This window comes from Amphiura filiformis, chromosome 6 (genome assembly GCF_039555335.1).
Source record: "Amphiura filiformis chromosome 6, Afil_fr2py, whole genome shotgun sequence".
In the NCBI taxonomy this organism is placed as follows: domain Eukaryota; kingdom Metazoa; phylum Echinodermata; class Ophiuroidea; order Amphilepidida; family Amphiuridae; genus Amphiura; species Amphiura filiformis.
The window spans coordinates 74,764,408-74,791,388 of NC_092633.1; the positions used below are offsets into that span (position 1 = coordinate 74,764,408).

At 35.8% G+C, this 26,981-nt stretch overlaps 1 protein-coding gene across 9 annotated transcripts in view; it reads right to left on the reverse strand.

The window, feature by feature from the left end:
• LOC140156026 (disks large homolog 1-like) overlaps window positions 1-26,981 on the reverse strand; it is a 194,889-nt gene that overhangs the window by 32,497 nt on the left and 135,411 nt on the right. For 8 of the 9 annotated variants that reach the window (XM_072179124.1, XM_072179125.1, XM_072179122.1 and 5 more), the window contains one exon: window positions 14,027-14,170. In XM_072179124.1, coding sequence (XP_072035225.1) covers window positions 14,027-14,170 — 144 coding nt within the window. Of the gene's footprint in view, window positions 1-2,722; window positions 2,827-14,026; window positions 14,171-26,981 lie in introns of those variants that run through there. The other variant, XM_072179130.1, reaches the window with a different exon arrangement.

The following is a 26,981-nucleotide window of genomic DNA, read 5'->3' on the forward strand; positions in this document are numbered from 1 at the left end:
GATTTCAATGCACCATTTAGTTCATCTGTTTTTGTGTGTATGTTTAACCTTTATCAAGTAATTTTACGTAATGAAAACTAGGTGAACAGGTGTAAGAATGACTATTCTTAACATATTGTGAGCATTCAAACTAAATTGAAACCAAGCTCTCACAATGAATCCTATGTGTGCCAAAATCACCAACATGTGATAGTGATAGCTGGAAATTGGTTGCAGTGCTGTGATTTTGGTGTGAGGGTGCTGAAATGGGCCTGAAAGTTTCATCTAACCCCATCAGGAGTAACTCTTTACAAAACCATAATTTTAACAGGATCAATATTTATTTTCTGTCTATAAACAAAACGATTGACAATTTTACATTTTTGTTACACACACACACATATACTGCATCACAAACTTATCCCGATTGGGGGTGGGAAAGCCCAGAGGACACACATTGACCTGTTCTATTTAAGGATGAAAGCTACAGAAATTGCTAAAGATCCCATTAAAGTTCCACCACCTCCCAAAACTTTGATTAATATCCTGTAAATTTTGGGTTGCAATTTTGCAACAATTTAGGTAACATGAAGTATTGCGGGTGTGATTTGATCCAATCGTGAGGAAAAACCTCAAAGAAACAAACATATAATTGGAACTATAAAAATTCACAATCATTTAAATCAAGTATTACATGGACTTCAAGATTTCAACAATAGTACTTTTGACCAGCGAGTCAAAGATAATGATTGGGCCTATAGCTCTAGTTTCATATTTGATTCCTTTGGCCTCAACAGACAAATCGTGTCACCAATATAGAGCACACAGCTATTAGTAATGCAAACTAGAATGGCACAGTCATCTCCTTGAAAGCATTAAAGCTGAGCCATTTGCTACAATCCCACATTAAAGCTAAGCCATTTGCTACAATCCCACATTAAGGCTAAGCCATTTGCTACAATCCCACATTAAGGCTGAGCCATTTGCTACAATCCCACATTAAAGCTAAGCCATTTGCTACAATCCCACATTATAGCCAAGCCATTTGCTACAATCCCACATTAAGGCTAAGCCATTTGCTACAATCCCACATTAAGGCTAAGCCATTTGCTACAATCCCACATTAAGGCTAAGCCATTTGCTACAATCCCACATTAAGGCTAAGCCATTTGCTACAATCCCACATTAAAGCCAAGCCATTTGCTACAATCCCACATTAAGGCTAAGCCATTTGCTACAATCCCACATTAAGGCTAAGCCATTTGCTACAATCCCACATTAAGGCTAAGTCATTTGCTACAATCCCACATTAAAACCAAGCCATTTGATAGAATCCCCAACATATAAAGGTTTACTGAGAATATCATAATCGTTTAGGTTTATACTTGTCTTAAATGAATGGTGGCAGTGATGTATGGTCATTTCACATATTGCCATTATTTCAAGTGGGTGAAGCGGAAGAGGTGTAAATTGGATCAAGTGGAAATAGGACAGAGTGGTATTAGACTAAATGGCATTTAGACCAAGACATTATGGACTGTGTGGATTAGGTTCAATTGGGTATGGATGAAGATAATAGGACAAAATGGGACGAGCTGGCAATACCTTTCATGTTGGTTAAAAACTAGGTGCAACATATCTTGCGTCAGTCCATTTATAAACATCAGACATTGAAATAATGGTACACTGTGCTTTGATCAAGCAACATGTATTGTAAGGAAACAGTCAGGAAATTCAAATTTTGATATCTTGTGACATGTGACATACCGGGGTATAATTAATTGATGCAATTCATATCAAACAGGCCAACGATGGCTTGGTCAATCTGTACGTAAAAACTGTGCTGTGTTAGTAAAATTCAATGAAAACATCATAGGGATTTTGGTAACACATTGTTACCTTGGCCTTATTTGCTGGATTGGCTCAATACATTCATCATTTAGCATGCTTAGTAAGGCAAATTAATGCTTGATTGACATAACCTGACCTATCCTTAATATACTGCCGAGGGAGGAAAAGAACTATAAAATCATTTAAATTTGATTATATTATGGATAATAAATGCTCTGTAAATACAACAAAGTAGCTTGTGACTGCTTGGAGTTTAAAATAAAGAAAATATGAACTTGAACCATCTCATGATATCCTGTCACTGCCTTTTAGTATTCAAAAACAGGTAGGATATAGTAGTCTTAACAACAACAAAATTAATAACAATAATAAAAAAATTCCAAGCAAACTACCCTAGTTTTTATTTTTATGTTATACCAATCAAACAATTTTTTGACCTAAGCATAATTATAATAGCACCTATTCACATAAACTGCAATGAAACTGTTAAAGATAATAATAATGTGTGTGTGGTGTCAGTGGCGTAGCTAGGGGTTGTGGTACCCAGGGCTAAGGATACATAATGGTGCCCCCTCCCCCAATTCTTGAAACAGTTGCAAAACTTTGCACAAAGAGCCTACCACAAATTAATTTTGGTTATATGAAGTTAAATTGATCTTTCAAATGACTATTTGTGCTGAAATATGTGCAAAGCACTTGAAAATTGTGACTTTCATCGCTTGGAGGGGGCAAAATCAATGCTGAATTGGTTATTTGGCACCCGGTAAGGTTGGCGCCCGGTAAGGTTGGCGCCCGGTAAGGTTGGCGCCCAGGACATGTGCCCCCTCCCCCGTTGTTACGCTACTGTGTGGTGTGTGTGTGTATAGTTAGTGTGGTGTTGGGGTATACTTACTGAGTGATATGGAGAATGATCATAGTAATCCTGCAAGGGCAACGTCTGTTTTTGCTTCTGACAAAGCAGCGAAGATGAAACGTTTACAAACACATGCATATTGGATGTTGCTGCTAAAACTATACTACACCTTCAACATACAAAGAGTTCAGAATCTCATCAGCTTCCTGACAAACCGAGGTAAAAATGAAACTGCTTATTGCTCTTTTATAAGGAACTAAACTTGTGAAAATCTCCACGTTTGGTAATCATCAAGTCTAATCAAACCAACACTTCATTACCGTAATGTGCTATTCAAGGTTATGCAAGATTCATGTTTTTCCCATTGAAGGAAACAATTATTCCATATAAGGCACTGTATTGTGGTAGTTGATGTAACAAGTATTGTTATCTACATCATGTATACAACTTGTACTTCATGTGACTGCTGCATACATGTACACATAGTGTATGTTGGAAGTATCTCAATCTCATGGAATGCATAAATCCGCAAAATTGTATCACACCACTAAATGGTTTAACACTGGAGTGTGTATGCAGCGAACATACATGCGTAAAATTGTGCACTTTGTAGAGTCAAACAGATATCAGAAGTCCAGGGTACCTCTACAAGTGTGTGCACTGCATGCAAGGCTTAATATCATATACACACATACAAAGACATCTTGCAGTATGTAATTCCCAATAATATCTGCTGTATACTGTAATAACTGTTCATGATCTACAGCATGTTGAGCAACGCACCATGTGTGCAAAAACACGCACTATTAATCCATGCGATAGTATGACTGTCTGTGAGACGTAAATAGCTACAAGTGTCAGTAAGCACTAGTGAGCTATTGTGGATGATGCAGTACAATATGCAGCTCAGTCAATGATATCCCTGGTCTCAACACACACTAATGAATCATCTCTGGTCTCAGTCCACATATTTAATTTACCAAGCATACATTTGTTTCTACCATCACACATGATCCAGCTTTTGATCTGTTTTAAATTGCATCTCAACAGTGTGATACTCTCTACAGTTAGCAACCTGAGTGCCTATAGCCAGCTCTCAGCTCAAGGCTCACTCAGCTAACTGACTGACTGACTGTGTGTACATTGTACGTTGCATTCGTCCGTTTCTCATCACATCACGGATCAATATTGGACTGAATCGTTTCATTTCCTCCAGTACTATTAAAATCCGTTAATTTTAGTGTGAAGGATTATTTGTGAGTTAGCAGTTAGTTTAACACGTGCAAGTTCATTACTGATGGCAGGTTCATTGCATTGAAAATATAGCTCTGCTGTATTATACACTTTTTAGGTGTACATACTTTGTTGCATATATGCGTTTTAATGTGCAACTTTACTTTATACACGGTATAAAAATATATGCAAATTTGCTATTAAGGTCTATTAATGCATTCGTCAATTGCAGTCCCGGCTCCTGGGTACCCGGGGTCACTACGGGACCTAGCCGGGACATGGCGGGGAACTCGTCAGCAATTTCCGCCCGCTAGCCGGGAAGATTTCGCAGTACTCGTCGTGGAGTCGGAGGAGCCGGGGTGGGGGCCCGGGAACTTGTCGGGTACTTCGCAGAGACTCGAATCGGCAAAAAATTTCGTTGCTGTGGTATAAATGATTTTTTTTTTAACGTCGCGACCGGCGACCATACACCATTCTATGTAGGCAATGTGCTGCTGAAAATAGTGCCGTGATTCGTGAAGATGGAAACTTCGAAAAAGTTCGCTTTATTCTTTTATTTACTCAATGAACTTGTCCTTTTAATATATAAATATGCGTGATATATCAGTTTGAAATATACTCACTTGAATAATCCAAGTGGAATTTATATTCAAAATTGGCGATTTTGTTCAATCTGTCATTTGGATTTCATAGTACTGAACATCAAACCTTGATGACGTAGTAAAAGTGTAAGCCCTTTCTTATCAAAGTAGGCAACCCCTGATATGCTGTCAATCCATCTCGGCTTCAGGAAATGCTATCAAGAGCGGCCGATCACTCAATCGGCGAAAAAAAGTAGGTCCGATTCACTGCTTCGGACAGTACCGAAACGAGTTCGTTGAAAATGGGAGGAGCAAGTTCTGTTCATTCATAAAATGTGTAGAAACTCTCAGGGGCGGTGTTTCTATATAATTTATAGATGATTGGAAAGAGGAAGACGCTGCTGTCAGAGGGCGCAAGACGAAACTTGGACAGATTTCGATGGTCCTTTGACCTGTGTCTGAACTCCCCGTGCATGTTAGCCAATCAGAGCGCGATTTGCACGTGATCGAAATTGCTCCGTTTTCCCGATTGACCTTGTTTGGAACTAGCCGAAATATTGCTGGCTCCTGATCGTTTAAACATTTTATAGCTTTCTATTCGAATATGACAAAGCAGAATAGTTTATTGAAGCTGTGATAATCATCTCAGGTTTATTCTACAACTTTTACTTCAAGAAAATCCGTGTATCAGGCGCTGCTGTTTTGCTATTCACATTTTGTGCCCTTTTTTTTTTTTTAACTCGCTGAAATTAATTTCCAAAATCACATTTAAAAAAATCATTTTTCAATTCTAATAACTGTTCGACGAACAATAACTATCGTACATGCAATTTATTTGCATGGTTTCTAAAAAATATTTTTTTTATGACTTTTGTGGGATTTCAACCGATATCCCATCTCATTAAATATTCATATAACGTGTGACACATAAATATACACAAAGCACACACAGAGCGTGTTGCGGGCTGTTTGTCACCTGCCGCTGACAACAAATACAGCTCAGAAACTCTTTTATCTAAAATGATGATGATGAGTCGCTATCTAGCACGGTACTGACTGACACGCACGGGCGGGGACTTCTGTCCGGGAGGTCGGCGGGACACGCACAATTTCCCGGGTATAGGGCCCGAGACTTCGCCGGAAACTCGTCATCAAATATTGCCCCGCATTGCCGGGTATTCGGCGGGTACTTCGTCGGGAAGACGCCAGTTACTCGATTTTTCAAAGCGAGTTGATGCCGACTTCCCGTAGTGCCCCGGGTACCCAGGAGCCGGGACTGCAATTGACGAATGCATAACAAAAGCCACCTGAATATTGAAATGCAATTATTCCACAAATCACTCAGCAGCTATAGTTGATACACACACTTAATACAACGTAATAATGCACCCACAAATACCCACTTCAGGAAACTTCCTACTTAACATTAAAAACATTACTTGGCAGCTATACTGTTCACCTAGGCTTGTGGTAGGGTTAAAACAGTCAAATTGTGTGTTTAGATCAATAAACAGATTTCTTATTAATATAACACATGGCAGCTTTGACTGTCCCCATGGAGATGGTATACAAATATTGAATGTTATGAATACAATGTCAGGAAAATGACGCAGCATCGAGAGGTTTTTATCACATGTGATCATTGTTATATGACTGGACGAGGCAATTCATGAATACTGGTTCAAGGATGGAAGTAGGTACTATTCTACTAACACAAAATTATGAAATATTGGAGAAAATGCTGAAATCTGAATTGGCCTATAATTTTGTACAAGGAAGGGAAGATTCAGGTTTAATCCTGATCTTACATCCCTGATTGCTCTATCTGGGACTGTCTTTTGGAATTGGCAGGAGAGCATTAAATAGCTCTTCTGGAACCTTCAAGGACAGCTGCTTAGAGCATTTACAATAGAATGTAAGGAGAGAATGCTCAACTAAGGAGAGATTAAAATCACTCTCCTACATCAGATTTAAGGTAAGGAGAGCGGTAGAGAGCGATTGCTCTCACTCTCCTCAAAAGACAGTACCTGTGATGTGCAATCTTTTATTTGACAAAGGTACTTCCTTTCTATTCAGGTCATCAATTAAGTACCAACATCCCCCACATGATGTCACTATGATGAGGTGTTTCAATGACTTACAGCGGGCATGACATTAACATATCAATACATAACCCAGTCAATACATATCCCTCAGTGCTCAGTTCATAAATCCCAATATGATTGTTCATTCATAAAATGATCTCTGAATGTATTAGGTACAAAAACTCACACTCAGAAGGATGAGGTCACTGTTTAAGCCATCATTTAAGCCATTCCATTGAATGGAAGATGATGAACCTTGCCATTTGAGATGAGAGCATTGTGGCTCAAAGTGTACACTGATACAACAAAGACTGATGGATTTGGTTTGTAATTAACTCAGATACAATACATATACTCAAATATAAAGGACATCTAAGGAAACTTGGAGAGAAAAGAATTTAATATTTATCCAATTAAAATGTAATTGGATATAGATGATGATCTTCCAATGATTTCCTCATCAAACTATGCCGAGTTTCCGATAGAAGCTTGTATTGATGACAAAATAGTACACAGTCATAACTGATATTTAAAGTGGCTGCAGTACTTGATTTTTCACAAGTTTGTCTGTATAAATTTGAGTATACTGTTCCAGAAATGGAGAAATTTCCATGCCATATCATGTGGCATTTAATGGATGTCACCAGAGGATGTTTAAAGACATTCCCACAACCCAATGGGGTTTCTGACCTTGGGATGTCTGGCTTTTGTACACAAGTGGTACAGTTGATCATACCTTATATTGGGATTGTGTGCAAATATCTGGTGTTTTCATCCTATTATTTAACATTCAAAACATCGAGACTTATGAATAAAATTAATGCAGTGGGACAATATGAATGTTTCCTGTAAGAAAATCAAATATCAGTCATAAGTCTCAACTATTAGCTTGTTGGTTGCAGTTTTAAAATTACCATTTTTTGTGTGTGTGGCAATGGGGACTTTGCCTTTAAAATTAGGTTATATTGATCAAATTTCCCAATCATAGTGTATTGTAGGAATGCCTTTAAGCCTCCTCTGGTATGTCACAATCATGATATTGCATGGACAATATTTATTGTAAACAGCATTAGGTCACCGACTTCAATAGTGCTGTCAGTTCTTTTACAAGGTTGCATCACCATTGCAAGCGTGACAAAAAACCCGCCCTTGTACGCATGTGTATACACTCTGCAGGATTAGGTAAGCGAGTGTGATTTGATACTGAGACCAGCAAAATACGCACCTCACGTGACATCACTACCAAACTAAAGGTGAAAAAAGTATAAATAAATGACTCATTCACTTCATCAAAATGCAGAATAATAGTTGATGTGTGCACGTGCAAAATAGCACAGCCACTCAGGTCACACACAGAAATAGTCACGACTTCTGGGAATCTCTAATAAAAGAGATCAATCATCATTTTAACCAGTGAGAGAGCAAATAAAGTCTAAATTGATTGCCGTCTATATTACTAAATAGGCTAGAGATGGTGGGTGTGCGAGTACGCGAGTCTGCAAATTGATCAGTAATAATAAATTGCAGGATAGTGACACAAAAGGCTATTGTCAGTGATAGAGATATTTCCACCAAATATTTAATAACTAAAATTGTGGCCAAAATATACATTGCTAGCTGTTGAATTTTAATTATTACTCACTGTGATCACTATTAAGGTGATGCATATGAGGTGATTTGTTTTGTGATAATCTGTAAAATTTAAAATATTCACTATTTGCTTTCCCTTAAGCTTGCATGAAATTAACTTAGCATTATGGTTTGTAATTGCATTTTGGCACACTTTTACTTTTTTCCCAATAAAAAAAGAACAAATGTGCAAATTATACTATCTCATGAAGATGGCACAAACTCAAAACCCATCAATGTGCTATCTCCTGAAGACAACAAATGTCTCCTAAAGATACAAAATCCACAACTTTGCTATCTCTTTAAGACAGAAAATCCATGAATTTGCTATCTCCTGAAAATAGTTAATTAATAAATATGCTATCTCTTGAAGATAGCAAATCCATAAATGTGCTATCTCCTGAAGAAAGCAAAACCATAAATTTGCTGTCTACTGAAGATAGCAAACCCATAAATGTGCTATCTACTGAAGATAGCAAATCCATAAATGTGCTATCTCCTGAAAATAGCAAATACATAACCTTGCTATCTCCTGAAGAAAGTAAATCCATAAATTTGCTATCTCCTGAAGATATAAAAATCTATAAATGTGCTATCTCCTGAAGATAGCAAATCCATAAATGTACTATCTCCTGAAGCTAGCAAATCCATGAATATGCTATCTCCTGAAGATAGAAAACCCATAAACGTGCTATCTACTGAAGAAAGCAACTCCATAAATTTACTATCTACTAAAGATAACAAATCCATAAATGTTTAATCTCCTGAAGATAACAAATCCATAAATTTGCTATCTCCTGAAGATAGCAAACCCATAAATGTGCTATCTTATGAAGATAGCAACTCCATAAATTTTCTATCTACTGAAGATAACAAATCCAGAAATGTTTAATCTCCTGAAAATAGCAAATCCATAACCTTGCTATCTCCTGAAGATAGTAAACCCATAAATGTGCTATGTTCTGAAGATAAAAAAATCCACAAATGTGCTAGCTCCTGAAGATAGCAAATCCATAAATGTGCTATCTTCTGAAGATAGCAAATCCATAAATGTGCTATCTTCTGAAGATAGCAAATCTATAAATATGCTATCTTCTGAAGATAATAAATCCATAAATGTGCTATCTCCTGAAAATAGCAAATCCATAAATGTGCTATCTTCTGGAGATAACAAATCCATAAATGTGCTATCTTCTAGAGATAACAAATCCATAAATGCGCTATCTCCTGAAGATAGCAAATCCATAAATGCGCTATCTTCTGGAGATAACAAATCCATAAATGTGCTATCTTCTAGAGATAACAAATCCATAAATGCGCTATCTTCTGAAGATAGCAAATCCATAAATGCGCTATGCAGATAACAAATCCATAAATATGCTATCTTCTGAAGATAACAAATCCATGAATATGCTATCTCCTGAAGATAACAAATCCATAAATATGCTATCTCCTGAAGATAGCAAATCCATAAATATGCTATCTTCTGAAGATAGCAAATCCATAAATATGCTATCTTCGGGAGATAACAAATCCATAAATATGCTATCTCCTGAAGATAACAAATCCATAAATATGCTATCTCCTGAAGATAGCAAATCCATGAATATGCTATCTCCTGAAGATAACAAATCCATAAATATGCTATCTCCTGAAGATAGCAAATCCATAAATATGCTATCTTCTGAAGATAGCAAATCCATAAATATGCTATCTTCGGGAGATAACAAATCCATAAATATGCTATCTTCGGGAGATAACAAATCCATAAATATGCTATCTCCTGAAGATAGCAAATCCATAAATATGCTATCTTCTGAAGATAGCAAATCCATAAATGCACTATCTGCTGAAGATAGCGAATCCATAAATGCGCTATCTTCTGAAGATAGCAAATCCATAAATGCGCAATCTTCTGAAGATAACAAATCCATAAATGTGCTATCTTCTGGAGATAACAAATCCATAAATATGCTATCTCCTGAAGATAGCAAATCCATAAATATGCTATTTTCTGAAGATAGCAAATCCATAAATGCGCTATCTGCTGAAGATAGCGAATCCATAAATGTGCTATCTTCTGAAGATAGCAAATCCATAAATGCGCTATCTTCTGGAGATAACAAATCCATAAAATAATGCGCTATCTTCTGAAGATAGCAAATCCATAAATGCGCTATCTTCTGGAGATAACAAATCCATAAATGTGCTATCTTCTAGAGATAACAAATCCATAAATGCGCTATCTTCTGAAGATAGCAAATCCATAAATGCGCTATGCAGATAGCAAATCCATAAATATGCTATCTTCTGAAGATAGCAAATCCATAAATGCACTATCTGCTGAAGATAGCGAATCCATAAATGCGCTATCTTCTGAAGATAGCAAATCCATAAATGCGCAATCTTCTGAAGATAACAAATCCATAAATGTGCTATCTTCTGGAGATAACAAATCCATAAATATGCTATCTCCTGAAGATAGCAAATCCATAAATATGCTATTTTCTGAAGATAGCAAATCCATAAATGCGCTATCTGCTGAAGATAGCGAATCCATAAATGTGCTATCTTCTGAAGATAGCAAATCCATAAATGCGCTATCTTCTGGAGATAACAAATCCATAAAATAATGCGCTATCTTCTGAAGATAGCAAATCCATTTATGCGCTATCTTCTGGAGATAACAAATCCATCAATGTGCTATCTCCTGAAGGTAGCAAATTGATATTTGCGATCTACTGTAGATGGCAACTTTATGAATTTGCTACTCACCAAAACCCAGATCCAAAAATTTGTTATCTACTGAAGATAGCAAAACCCCAAATCTGCTTGTATACATCCTGAAGATAACAAATCCAATATATTTACTTTCTACGAAGATAGCAAATCCATTATAATCCATTCTTTGCTTCTATGTTGAAGATATCAACTAATGAAAAATAATATAATCCAATATATTTATTATCTACTGAAGATAGCAAATCAGTAATTTGCTATCTACTGAAGATAGCAAATCAACAAATTTGCAATCTTGAGACATAATATGATTATATACACAAATGTGATTGCATATACAAAACTTGCTGTCTAAAGATAACATGTATTAATTTGATTATTATCTATTGAAAATAACAATGTGCCCTTTTATCTACTGAAAATGTGGGTATAAACCCTCCATTCATAGAATAATGTTGTGTCTACCTAAAATTAATGTTTGAAAACCTTCAGCTCTGGCAAGAAACACAACTTCTTAGTATGGTATGTTTTCATTCCACAAAAAGGTCTCATGAATAAAATAATTTTATCAAAATACAAAACATCTTGAATCTGAATTATTTCACATTTCTCTAGTCAACTATATTGCAATTCATTTCAGAATCTGATTTCTCACAGTCGGTCTATTTCTATTTTCTGATATTCAAAAGAGGGCTCACTAACAGTATGTATAACCTGTCAAAAACAGGAGGCTAGGTGAGTGTAGAGGGCAGCATTGTAGTATTGAGAGTTTCACTGTGTCGGGGTGTCAGGCATGCTGAAGCACTATTTATTGTGGAGAATTGATTAACACATCACATATTTTTTCACCTACCACCTGCTGAAAAAACTAATCACAATAAATTGAGAGTGAAAGATTGTGACATGCATTACCGTCCCCATAGGTAGCAAACAAATATTGAATGAACACAAAGACAGGGAAATGTTGCTGAAACACAAGTGATTGTATTACAGGCACATACTTCAGTATTTTGATGGATTAATGATTTCTTTCCTGTTCTGTTCTTTCCCCATATTGTCAAACAACTCTTAAAATATATTAAGAAAAAGGAACTTGATGGCTTCCACAAACCACCACAAGCATTAAATATGGTGCTCATTTTGATCTACAGAGTATATTTAGCTCATGCCCTTTTGATGTCCTTTTTGTAATGCACAAATAAGTGCATCCAAATTCTATTTTTATTATTTTTAATTTTATGTGAAAACATAACAAGGCATTAGCAGCTGTTATCACTATGATAAAGCTGACGGGTTGGCGCTGAGATAGCTATTAACCTCCTTTTTGCAGCTGGTCCATTTCACAATTCCTGGAATGTGAAATGTGGAATTTTTGTCGCCATAAAAGCTTAAAACACCTCTGGTAATGTTAAACAAACAGCTTTAAATAAATAATGTAGATATCTTTATGGCGCTTTATGCCGTAAACAGTCTCAAATCGCTTTACATTTATTCCGCCATCATTATAATATGTTGGAACCCCGTTTGCTGCCTACATATAGTGCAGGGTTCATCAATACAACAACTGTGACTACACCTAACAGCTTCCCATTACACCTGGGTGGGGTGAGGCAAGCGAGGCAAAGTGCCTTGCCCAAGGGCGCAACACAGTGGTGGGACAAGGCCTCAAACCCACGCACATCGAGTCCAAGGCCGTAACCAGAAGATTTATTGTATTTGCTCAAATTTGCTTTTAAATTCCCACAAAGACAAAATAATTTCCATGGCATGCCATGATGTATACAAATTTGGAACATGACGAAACTAGCTTCCAAATAAAGTCGCTAACCAAAACCACTGCTTAGCTCTATCAGACAGACAAACCGATGTTGACCTGTATATCCGAGCACTAACCTCAATTTTTAATTATCCAGCTTTCATTTTACTTGGCACACACCTAAATATTTCATAGCTGTTAATATTTGATTCACTTTTGATAGCAATACCATTATAAGACTACATCACATCCCTCTATGGACCTGTGTGACTTGAATTTCTCTACCAGATAATTGCAATTAACTTCTCTTGTATTTACTTTCTTATTATGCATCATACGTGCCCAGGCTTTTCATTTTTCATCAACATCAAGGAAATTGAAAGTTCCATCTTCTTGCTCTAATAAGTCCTTTTGCTTTTTCATGCTTATTGCACTAAAATATGGTTTCCAAGGTAATGTTTCATCCCAGCTTGGGTAAAACAAACTATGCTATTATGATATAGATCAACGGATATGTTATTCTGTCCTGAATTTGTAGTAATAATTTTAATCTAGTCCATCTCCAAATCAAACACAATCATGAAAACCCCCAAAAGGTTTGCAAAGAAGCTCCCCCAAGAGAATGCAAAGAAGCCGCTCTCTCAAAGAGAGAGAGAGCTTAATTTTCATAATGCACCTTAGTAAAGCGGTACAAAATGAATTTGACTAATTGACACACTACAGTCAACCACATGTAGGCAACTAGGTTTTCTAATATTATCCATTCAATAATATTCATATGTAAGTACACATGCAAGTAGAATTGCTGATATCGCATAGGATAGTTCTATTAAGATGTCCCTATTTTTCATGCAAAAGATTTGTAATCAAAATTGTCATATATTTCTGTGGTCCTCTACATTGTCCACCATGTCAAAAGTCATGTGAATATTATGAGGTCAGTAGGTCAAAATGTTAGTTCAAGACAAAAAAAAGTCTCATAAAATTGATAAAAACATTTTTTTTGTCCTTGCCCAGGACTAGAATTCTTTCTTCAGATATAATTATATATAAACCTTAGTGTAACATTGAATTCAAGAAGCTCCTATTTATTTTTCAGTATTAAGAGGGTTTTGAAATGAAATGCCTCATGTTGAAAATGCACCAAATGATTCATGTTTTCAATTACTGTTAGTCCAAGGATTAAGGTTGTCACTGGTCTTGTCAAAATTCTCTCTTTCTGGGTAGGGCAGGAAATGTGAAAGTTGTAATGGTAGATGTATTACTCTTATTTTCCAATTTGTGTAAATGCACTTGTTTGTTGATGAATGCCCATACTTACCTCATCAGGTGTGACTGTAGATTGTGTTACATAACTCTGGATGTTTTCTTTTCTCGGTCCCGCGTTAGTTCCAACCACAGGCACCAACCGGGGTGCTCCGTCGATGGCTGCTGGCGAGTCTTGTTCCTCGGGATAATGGTATTGCTGCAAAGACAGAATCAAATCAACCAATTAATAATCCAATCAAGCGACTAATCCACTCAAGCGCTTGCTATCTAGTTGATCATTTAATCATCGTACAACTCGCAAGAAACAATTTCTCTTTGCGATTGTTTAACTATTATAAGTATTTGACCTGAATTAAGTCATCTGAAGGGAGCAACAATTACCATATGTTTCAAAGTTAAACTGGACATTTTGCATGCAAAACAATATTGTTATTCAGGTAAATAAACAAATAAATAATACCCACAAAACAAATGTTGCATCCTCAAATGTTTTTTGTTCTTTAACCTGGGACACTCAATCAGTTGAAAACACAATTAATCACCTGTCCTTCCTTGCAATCATGCTTGAGGCCCATGGAAGATATAGTGCCAAGATGATTTGACTATGATTACAACAAACATCTTAACATTTTTCATGCTGAGAGTGTCACTTATTCAAGTTAGAAAACATAAGTCAAGTGGCACTAGGTAGGTCAAATGCATTAGTACGAAAACGTAAGATGTTAATGTTTCTGGGTAAATATGAAATGGAGGTATTTGGAATCTTGGCATTAATTCCTACTACAAAATAATTCTTATAATACTGACCTACACCTGGGCCATGATAGGTCTGGCTGAAATATCACACCTATTGATTTTGCAACCTCTTTTGTAAACATGACACTTTTGTTTTCAGTCAGTCATCTTCAGGGTTAGAATTTCGGTGGCAATTTACAAATCGATTCTTGCAAATAATCTTATCAAAAGACTTGACAAAGGTGTCATAGTCTACACAGTAGATATTAAGGGACAGTAAAATGATTTTTAAAGCAACACTACTTTGCAAATGTTTGCAAAAATGTTTGCAACACTTGAATTGATTCTCATACTGTGCATGTGTGCAACCAAATTATATCCATTACTTTTAATTGTAAGAATTGACCATGTAAGACATAGGTATGCCTGCAAATCCTCCATAGATGGTGAATCAGTTGTACATACCTACCAGTGTCAGCATTTTAATTAAACTGACAGGCTAACTTTTAATGAATGATCTATGCAGAATTGAGTCACACCTTATCATCCATAACTTCACTTGAAGCATCAAATATTTATTACTCAACATGTGTTACATAAAATAGCAAATATTCAAATCATATTTTATTTATTTTGCCTTGTTTGGACTGTACTAACTTTTGAAAGAAATTTTACAGACAAACCTGTATCATAAAACATTCAACTGCTAAATCATTAAATATTTACTCACAACATGTGCTATGTGTTTCGGTACCAAATAATCCATCACATTTCTTTCATTTTGGACATAATTATATAGCACACAGGAGGTGCAAGCTGGTGAATTTATGTGTGAGGGTATAAGCAATTTGCTAAACAGGTTCAATTCAATCTATGAATATGCTACCTGTCTGGTGCTTATAAGAGCAATACTGTCAAGTAACAACTTTCTACTTTGGATAAATTTGTGAATTTACTATCTACTGAAGATAGCATACCTAAAAAATCATATAAACCATAAATGAAATCAATTGTAAAATTACTATCTTCTGAAGATAGCTATGAATTTATTAACTGAGAATAAAAAATCTGTTAGTTTATGTTCATATAAACCATAAATAAAATAAATTGTAAAATTACTATCTTCTGAAGATAGCGATGAATTTATTTACTGAGAATAACAAATCTGTTTGTTTATGTGATCTTAAAGATAGGGAATTTGCTATTTACTGCAGATAACAAATTCATATATCTGCTATTCACTGAAGAAATCAAAATTTGTGATTTTCTTTACCACTGATAAAGACGAAATTTGAGACAATGCTTTCAGCTGTAAATTGTAAATATAAGACAATGTGTTATCACTTGTGACAGAAGAATATTTGTAATATTGCTATCAGTTAAAGAAAACCAAAACATAGCTGACAACTTGAGATAAACTTAGCAGCTGAAAATAACACATACCGTATTGTGTGACATGCTATGAGTTGAGTAAATTTATGATTTTATTGCTTTTTACTGCTTTTGCTTTGTTTGATTGTGCCTTTTAAGACAAAGACATTACTTACATCTGAGGTAAATTAAGGAGAAGAGTAGGTAGGGCAACTACTTGATTATATTTCTACATGTTCATACTACATACTCTGACAATTTTAGCAAATTCATGACGAGTCCGGTTTTTTAAATCACATTTTGTTCCTAAAATGGGGTTATAGCGCCCTCAACGGGCACTCTCTCCATAGGGCTACATGTAAAGGCCAGTTATAGACAAATGGCCCTAAAATAAAACGGACTTGTGCAAATTTCCTCAAATTTTGCATATGATGTAGATCTAACATCTGGAATGTAATGCAAGTGATGTCGTTGCTGCTCTTCTAAATTCATTTTTAAAATGTCCGCCCCAGACCAAGGTGTGTATGTTAAAGTTGAAAATATTACATTTGAAAACTTGCTATCAGCTGAAGATAGCAAAATTTAAGACATTATTTAAATTGATGGCATAATAATTACAGTGAAATTGTTTGATCAAATATTACAATTCACAAATGTTACAATATGAAACAACAAAATTGCGCAGCATAAATTTTGAACCCCTATTTTTATTTTCAGCTAGCTACTGTTGTATACTCTTTAACACTTGACTCCTACAAACCAAGGCAGAAAAATGTATTTGATGCATTCTCACCATCCCCACTGCTTCTCTTTGCTAAAAATCTACTACTATCATAGGCAGGGCTAATTCTGATCACGATGTCGACATTCCAAATTCAAATCCCACATGCATAGCAATATTATTTGGGAACATCCCCAACGTTTCACAACACAGGATTCTCCACCGAGCAAAAGGAGAATATGTTGCCATGGAAACAATAGGCACAATAACACAGCGACGTCACATCATTAATCATTCAAAAAAGATAGCACTTCCTCTGGATGCACGGGGTGTCGTGAAGAGAGAGGAAACAAGGTCAAGAATGCAATAGCTCCCTTGTAATGATATAATCTAATGCCCAAGGCTTGATTCAATTATGCAGGGTTTTAAATGACAAAATGGAATTACTTAAAACTTGGTATTAACACCTCTTTTTCAACCTTTCACCTTAAAACTTAGGATTATGGTGTAAAGTCATTGAGAGTTTTGAATCAAGTAAGTACAATATGGTACATCGAGTCTTTCAATGGAACACCATTTAAAGTGTTTAAATTTTGTGAGTTGCCTTCAAAATAGTGCTCAAATTGACATGGCAACTGTTCAAAATTAGACAGCAATATCCTCAAAGTTTGGTACATATTTTCCGACAATATTTACTTAAATAATTATACATGGCAACTTTTTCATCTTGAATAAAAAATACAACAAAACATATGTAGGTTCATTACAAATTAATAGTTATCCCTTAACATGCGGACTCAATCTCAACATAGCACAAACCAGTTTGTTCAGTTTTTTGAAAAAAGTTAAAATGTTGCAATTTTATTCAAATATTTGCAATCAAAATGAAGGATAATCAAAACAGTGCAACCATGCCTAGTTTTGAGTTAGCAGTTCTTGAAATAATAAGCTGTTGTTGAGATGTATACGTAGCAATTAAAGTACCTTTAGTATAGCAGAACGCTACTAAAAGCTAAGCATAGTATTAATTGATGTGTCCCTGGAGGGCCTATTCCAATAACAAGTGTAATATTGAAAAACTAGTCACATCATCAGTCAGCACTCAGAGCGGCCCAGCCTAGCCCGGCCATAAGGGAGGAGAGGAGAAAACCATCACAATGATTAAACAGCCGGAATAGATGTGTGTATGTCTGTAGTGGCAAGTCTCTTCCCAAGCTTCCAGCCTAGATAAATAATGCCAACTACATGGTTATATTGACATGACTGAATCGGGTGGTATTCATGATTTAATCTACCATGCAATATTCTTGTGTCTAATGCTGCAAGATATTAAAAGGACAACTTTTTTTAAGATGTTTGAAAATTTCAATTAAAAAAATTCTTTATGAAAGAACACGAAATATTTATCATAATTTTACATTTTTCCAGATTTTTATTTTAATATCTTACCTAATATTTGGTATAACTTGTATAACTCAGTGCACATAAAGTATTTTAACTCTCTTCACGTGGGTGTCGACTGCAGACGACACGTTTCAAATTTCAGAAATGTAAATTTGCGTGACCATATTTGGAATCAGCATGCAAATTGCATTAAAATGAGTACAAACAAACCTAGTATTGGTTTAGTAGTTATTAAGATAGCTCTTGATATTTTGAGAAAAAATTTCAGAACTTTTTCCGTTGAGGCCCATGGTTAGCAGGCAGAGCATTAAGATTTACAACAAAACTGTGAAAACCTACAATATTATTCTCGTTCAGCATCACTTTTTCTTAATCATGACATGTACAATGCAATTTTTAAGATCGATTTCATTTCATATCTGACCTTATAATAGTAATCACACAAAAGCTTACTGTTAAAATTCACAACATCTTTGCAATGGCTTTTCCTTTCATACATATATTTTCCTTTCCAATCATTTTATCAAATCAGTATACAAATCTTTGCATCATCCTACAACTATTATCTTAATCAGATATACAATTTTTCACCCACATACAAAAGTAGAATAATAGAGTAGATACAAACCACACTAAAAGAAAGCATACTATGATGACAGTGATGTCAAGTTACTACCTTTTAGTGCAGTAGTACCTAAACACGTACGATAAAGCCAAACTTGTTTAAAGAAGACAGGAAGATGATGATTAATAAACATCTTCAAAACAACTTTGAGAATCATCATCCGAATCACTAGGGACAGACATACATCAAGGAGATGAGTACGGGGCTATTCCACCTGAAAGTCATACACCTGCTATGGAACACATCACTGCAATGTTCCATTCAGGGAGGGTGAATTTCAAGTTAGGTTACGTGAATGGGTGACTCCATTTGCAATCTACACCCCTGTGTGGGAGATTAAGGTCACATGTTTCAAAGGGGGTGTATGGATTTTAAGTGGAATATCCATCTCTTCTGTGCTCTTACTTTCATCTATCTATTCACAGGAAGAGGAAATGTGTTCAGATGTTTATACATTGGTCAATATTTCTGCAGGGTTGGTTTCTTTTGAAAGCTCCCGATATTAATTCTCTTCCATTTTTTTCCTCAAAATAAAGGAAATAGGGGCACACACTCTTAAATGTCACACAGTTGTTTCATATGAAAATGGAATCTTTGTGCTCGCCAGACAGACAGCATAAATGCAATTTCTATCTTTCTCAGAGGATTTCATAGTTAATGTTTTTTAGTTGCAAAAGTTGATTCATACCAGCTCGAATGTCATGAATGAAAGAATCAAATTGTAGCTAAGGCATTAGATTGCACCTGACTTTTTACATATGAGAAGTCACCCAACTCTGGTTAACACACACCTTACCACTCCACTCTTGGTAAATAATCTTACACCTGATTCACAACAACATATACATGAGGTGATGAGGTATAATATACCGTAAGTTAATACTGTAGGAAGGCTACGATAACACTAATGCAAGCTGATAACATTTCATTTATGTGTCGATCCTTGACGAGTTGATGCATAAATGATGAAGTTTCCGATTAATTTCCGAAATTTCAATCAGCTAATGGATAGATTTCTTAATTTGTCTGATCAAGAAATCTATTTGCCCATCTAAAATATTTATGTTGATTGCATAATTTTTTCAATCAATGGGAAGTAATAATAGGATGATTATTACATTAACCACACCCCCACGTGCACATACCTCTACCCCCATAAACACCCCCAACCATAGACACACCCCACTCACCCACACACATACCCACACACTTTAAAAGATTCAAAATCACATTTGCCAGTTGAAAAACTTCTGAGTTGTGAGTAGAGCTGTGCACCTTTGGTAACAGTGCTCTTTTGTGCTTTCATGTCAGCGCTCTCTGGCAGTTCAGCTATGTTCATTCTATTTTATGTTCTTGTATTCTGATATATTTGCTAATTGAAAAATAATTTTTAAAGTGAAATTAAAATGCGCAAAACTCCAAGTTGCATAAATTTGATTAAATTGATTTACAGTCAACCTACCTTATGTGCTTTTATCAAGATCTTTCTTCCAACCTGATAAATATTTAATGTTGGCAACATTGCACATAAAAGTGCATTCTCCTGCCGATGACACGCAGGCTGGCTGGCTGGCTGTATTATGTGACCCGCTTTCTCTCTTTATTTAAATCCTCCATCTTAATTACACACTATGAATCAGAATTGTGCCAAGTTAACAAGAGAAAGAGTGAGTGAGTGTGCCTACTTGTGGTTTTGACTTTCTTCACAAGATAGCATGTGTGTAATAAAGGGAACACTATTTAACTCCGAGTTCAGATTAGGAATTGTGCATGCAAAAATTTAAGGACTTTTTGTAGTCCTCAAGATTCACTATTTGAACAGCTATCTGTGATAAATATCTTTTTTTTCTTTAATATTCTTTTTCACTGAATAAAGTGTAATTCGCTGAAAAGGGGCAATATATATATAAATATTTAGCTCTATTCTGTAATTATTTGCATGTATCCATTTTCCACACCAGGAATCAGAATTCTGCCAGTTCAACAGGAAGAGAAAGAGTGAATGCGCCTCTCAATTTTTACTTTCTTCAGAAGATAGCATGTGTCATAATAGGGAAGACATGTTTAGATTCAGAACTGGGCAAGTAACAAAATGTTACACACATTTCTCATTCAGGGATTCAATCATGTTTCACCGTTGTTCATCACCATTTAACAACTATGCGTCTGCGTCGTCTGCGTGGTTTACTTCAGCGAGGGCAGCTTTAGCTGCCCGGTAAGTAAACCACGCAGACGCTGCCGGACGCGAAGTTGTTAAACGGTGATGAACAACGATGAAACATGATTGAATCCCTTTCAACAACGAAAAGAAGCTAAAGATCGTATAATTCACAGATTATTTCACGAGGAATGTCAATTAATCATTGCCACTCAGCCTTACAAAAACTTCGACGATTGCTCTGTTAAAATTAGCAACAAAACTGGGATAAAACTACAGAAACTGCAATGTTTAGCCGCTACCTGACAAATACTGAATTCAACTTGTAAGCTTGCATACGCACAAAGGTTCCAGACATGACGAATTTTACGCAGCGCTTCGCGAACGCGTATTCTCGCTTCGCGATCGCGTATACGCTTACAGTAAAAGTGTGGGTTCATCACGGATTAACAACGGTTGGCTCCTGTATAAAGGTATAGGAAGAGTTGTTGAATTGTATATCCTCAACTGGTGGTGTTCACAACCACACCCCTCCCAACATACATTAACATACACCACACACCCATCTATAGCTTTTTTACATACATCCAAAGAGCTCAAGAATGTATCCAAATACTGTATACGTGGTAATTTTCGCGTACAGTTATTTTCGCGACTTGGAGAGAGACACATTTTTGTGAATGTTATTTTTGCGATTGCCCAGTCCTTCCCTATACTTGTAATACATTATAGCATATATATTTGTGAGGTGTCATTTTCGCGGTTGGAGCTCTAATCACGAAAATTGCTAAAATAAAACCCTCGCCAAAATGACCACTTATACATTAGCTCTCAGGATATATTCCCTCTCAAAGATTACATCGGCTCCCTTTGATAGCAATGACATGACATCGCATCCCATCTAATACCAAAATCTAGATACCAATGAATAGATAGTCAAGAGTTAAATATAGCTACACTGGCTTAATTTGGGCATCGTTGTGCAAATGGAAATTATAAAGACACATATTAGCAGCTAAGCTAGAGGACAGTATTAAAGCTTTATGCTTTGCATGCTAACCATATGCTTCGACTTAATAAGTCCAAAATTTAAGATATTTTCTCAAAATATCAAGAGCTGCTGCAAGAACCACTGAACCAATATTGGGCTTGTTTGTATTCATTTAATGCCTTTATCATGCTGATTCCAAATAGAGTCATGAAAATACACAATTCTGAAATTTTTGAATTTTTAAAATCAATTTGAAACTTGTCGTCTGCAGTCAACACCTGTGTAGAGATGGTTAACTTGATCCAGCACAAAGTGGTTTGTATGGAAATAACTGAACAGTGTCTCACAAACCATTGAACCAATGTATAGGCTTAATTCAACTTATAATGTATCATATTTGTGAAACTTATGTTTTGTTTTAAAAAAATTATCTAAATTTATCTAAAATCTAAAATTTATCTACATATCTGTTGCTGTCACTACCCAATTGGAGTGGGTAGTTTTAGCATACACACTATAATCCTCATGACATTCACATACCAACCATCATCATTTGACATAGTGGCCCAATTATGTCATCCTCTTGGCAAATGTAGTCCGACAAATAGAACCTGTTTTTTTCTTAGTTACCACCTATACTAGGACTCTGATCGATCAAGAAAGATTGACCGAACTGCTCGCCTGAAAAAATTCACTTATTTGGGCAGCGTGGTCAATGGACTTTTGCGATTTGTCTTTTGTGATTTGTCTTTCTTGTGCCATGTGAGATTCATAGTCAGAGGTGAGTAAAGTCTGTTATCTATAGACTAGGCAAATGTTGTCATGAAAGATGGAAGTACTGTAACACTGCAATTTTTCACGCAATTAATACTCATTGCCAATTTTGAACAATTTCACTTTAAATTTGCGATTTTATATCACATAATGACACATAAGCAATATATCTTCATTATCATGTTCATGTTAGTAGCGGCTTGGAACAAGAAATTTGAGAGGGAAAATAAATGAAGCACATAAATGCCTTCTCTTACAATAGTATGCTACAGAATCAATCACTGCCCGACAATCTCATCAGATGTCTCGACAGTTTAGCAAAGGGTTGACATTACTTGCAACAGTTTTGGATTGGTAAATATGTCAGCCCTGTGGTGAAGAATGTCAAGGTGTTCAACCGTGCTTTAAAATGAGGTGATTAGTCAGATTGCTTTCAAATTTGTCTACAGAATATATGATGTGGTTTGTTTGAAGATATACACAATCATGTCTAGGATGCCAAATGCATTTAAATCATTTAAACTACCATTTTTACACTCTGTGGTGGGGAGACATTTTTATGTTTTGATGGGGTTGCCACCAGAGTTTTAAATCCCTACCCAAGTTCTAAGGGTAATTTTTACTCAAAATGTGGCTGCATTTTGCTCTTATGACAACTTCTTTTGAAACAAAGATCCATGTCTTAAGGATTTTTTGTAATAACCTACCCTATTTTCCTTTTTTTGGACAACTTTTCAAAACATGGACCTATGTCTCGGGTGTATTTTTGTGAATAACCTAGCTACTCCCATGTCTAATTTTTGGCAGCATGTCCCTGCAAAGCCCATCTGTATACTTCAACATGGAATGCCCCTGTCTGGTACATACTGCTAAATTTTACTTATTGCTGAGAAACATGTAATGTGTATTTTTAAATTTGATGTACTTACATTATCTTATTGTTTGGGAAAATGTAATCTAAAAAATTGACTGCACTTCTTGAATTTGCAATTAGCTGATGATTTATAATAAAAACACAAAATACTCTTCCTTATGCCTTGTGTAGTTTGCAACAGACAATGCTGTTGGCAAAATATCTTAGCCTAAGTGTATTACGGAAATGCTGTCCTGAAAAATATGTCCGTCCCACACTCAGTAAATGCATGTTATATATAGAAAGCACTTTGGCTGTTCACTTATTATCATGTACTTGACTTCACACCAGCTGTCAGCTGAGCTAGTACATCATCTTTAATGTAATTGACCTTTGACATAATGTGAAAGTGCAATATTTTGTGGAACATTTCATGCTTTCTGTGCAAATATGTTCTATTATGGATATGTGGATGTACAAAAATTCAAAAATCATGAATTTAACAACAAGCAAAGTAGTATTATATAAGGATGGGGTACCCAATTCTAAATGAACAAAAATATGATAAGGATACAGCTTTGTTTATTCACCATTCCTAATAATACAACTTGAGTTTGAGAGTGTTTGTCACCAGCCATTCCACATCATATAATCTGGTGTGACATGATGAGAGTCAATGTCAGTGTGGCTTGCAATGCGTTGCTCCAGTGCGTAAACTTACATCTCTACTTTGAAACCACACACCTGATCACAGGTCCTAGAAAGTAGTAATGGTGATATGAATACTGTCTAGTACGTGAAACATAACTATTTGTGGCAACATTTCTGTGAATGAGCATCGCTTCAAAAAATGAGTTTCAACGGTCCAGCTCAATGGGTTCTCTGGCAGACAAGTCTAGCTTTAATTGGGATTAGCTCCGACTTCTTCAGGACACTATTAGGTGTGTATGTACAGAGTATCATATAGTGGACTGTCCCTTGCCAATGATATGAGTCAATTGCTCCTTATCTACTTGAGATGTTGGCTCTGAAAAGAGCTGTTTATACTATGTGCACCTTTCCTACTGAAACTTCAGTTCAAGTGCAGACTACCTCTTGCACATTGAAAGGTTGGGGAATCTAGAAAGATAAATAAGTTATCAATTTACCTTTTGTAAATGTTCTTGTTCTGCCATTTGATATGGAAGTAGGGACTTCATTGGTTAAGATTGGCTACCCCCTACCTAGTTATGTCACTGTACGCATACGCATATCCAGAATATATTGAGAGAAAAGGATATACTAACCAAAGACATAATTATGCAAATCAGCTACTTAATTAGCATATTTTGCACCAAAAATCTGATTAATTTGAGAATCTCTGGCCCTGTCACCCCTACCAAGTTAAATCACTGTACCCCGTAACAAAACGGGACATACATCCATACACACAGAGATGGAATACATCATAACAAGATCTCCCTCTATAGCTAAAGCCAGGGGGATAAAAATGAACTAACATGCATTTTAATAAACATTTTGTTGTTAAAATGTAAAATGTTGCTTATCTTTTGCAAGGTGAAGCTCATACCTGATTGGAAAGCTTTTAATAAGCTATCTATGAAGCAGGTGCATTTGCCTTAATCTGTGCACCTGCAATCCTTAAGGACACATCTGGGTCAAAATGGGGAGGATTTGATTAAAAATATGGTCATCTTATCTGCCGTTATTGAATTTTAAGCTAATATTGTCAAAGCGGTTTCTCTTGCAACATCCTCATGACAGTGGTATTACCATGGAAACCATAACCTTTGACCTCAATTTGAGATGGGTTTTAGTGATGTACTTTGAGATGCTTCCAATATATCAATTTTCAGTTGGAAAGTGGAAATGGAGTTCCCTTTCTAGTGATAATGAACTTGTGAATTGAAGTAGTAGTCTGCCATCATTATTACAGTAAGCAACTGTAATTTATTTTCATAAACTGAACAGCCTTTGTCAAATTTGTCTAATAAATTATTTAAGTAACTAGATGAAATGTGGAACCATGTTAAACATTTCATGATGAATATAAATTATGCCTGCTCTTGGCAAAGTTATTGTAACCATTAAAAAAATAATATTCTCCCACCACTTCACCAAATGATCTAGGCGAAAATTTTCATATAATATGCATCATCCCCAGCATTGATGAGGAATGCGAGTGATGGATGGTTAGTTGTCATACATCATGGCTTAGAAAACACAGGACTAGCCAATGAATTCATGTATAATGATGTGCTTGGTGTGAACAACAAATTGTGGCCAAGAATTCCGTTGCATCTTTTGTGATAGGCCGCGACAGATTCAAAACATGGCTTGGACTATGCATTAACCCACTCACTGGTTTGTTTGCTTGTCATGTGCAACCGGATATTTTTGAATTCCACAGAATTTATTTTGAGAAATGACCTGAACTCCAGGAGAGGCTTTTCCACAAATAAATGCGAATGACTCAATGTAAGGTTTGTGTCGACTTGGGATTTTTTTAGTTCATAATGTGAGAGAAGGAAACTAAGTATGAGGTTGCAAATCACATTATAAATAAATAGTGATTTCTTTCAGCAATGCTAACTTCTATGCATACCCCAGGTCAATAATTTGCCTCCTTCCTCAATCTTGGGATTTGCCAATCCCCATTCAATATAAGATATCAACAACATTTCAATTTGAGGCATAAAAAGCCATTTTTAGGGAGATTTTGAGACCCACAAAATCACTTTACCCTGGAAATACCATTTCTGGCACCATCAGTGTTGTGATCACTTCATGCATGTATCTATCATTCTGTTTGGCGGTTAACTCTCACCTTTACCAGACAAAAACAACTTTGCAAAATGTCACTTGCTTTTTCAACATTTCTCATTTCACTTTGAATTAACAAATTATATTCTAGCATCATTCTCGTTTTGTTTATTCAAGAAAGCAACATACAAAATACACTGATACTCAGACAAAGCCACCTGCATCAACATCATTTGCAGCCTACTTAAGTGTGTATTTACAATGAGGAAGAAAACCCCATATTGAGACAAGTTGGATGTAACATTTCAAGACGTCACACAAAATGCTTACCTAATTATCTAAATACTGTAAAACACTTTAATTTTCGCGGGTACTTTATTGCGCGAATCGCCGACATTCGCCATTTTCGCGGGTACTTAATTTCGCGAATCCAAGATTTTGTATTTTACATCAAAGTTTCCAAATTGTTATCTCTGCATTTAGCCAGAAGCTTAAGTGAAAATTAGCCTTACTTTGCTGGGTATTTCCGCCTTACCTTCCCTAAATTGAATGTTGGGATATCTCTAAAATGAAATATGGCCATTGTTTTGTAGGAAATAACATGCAAACTAT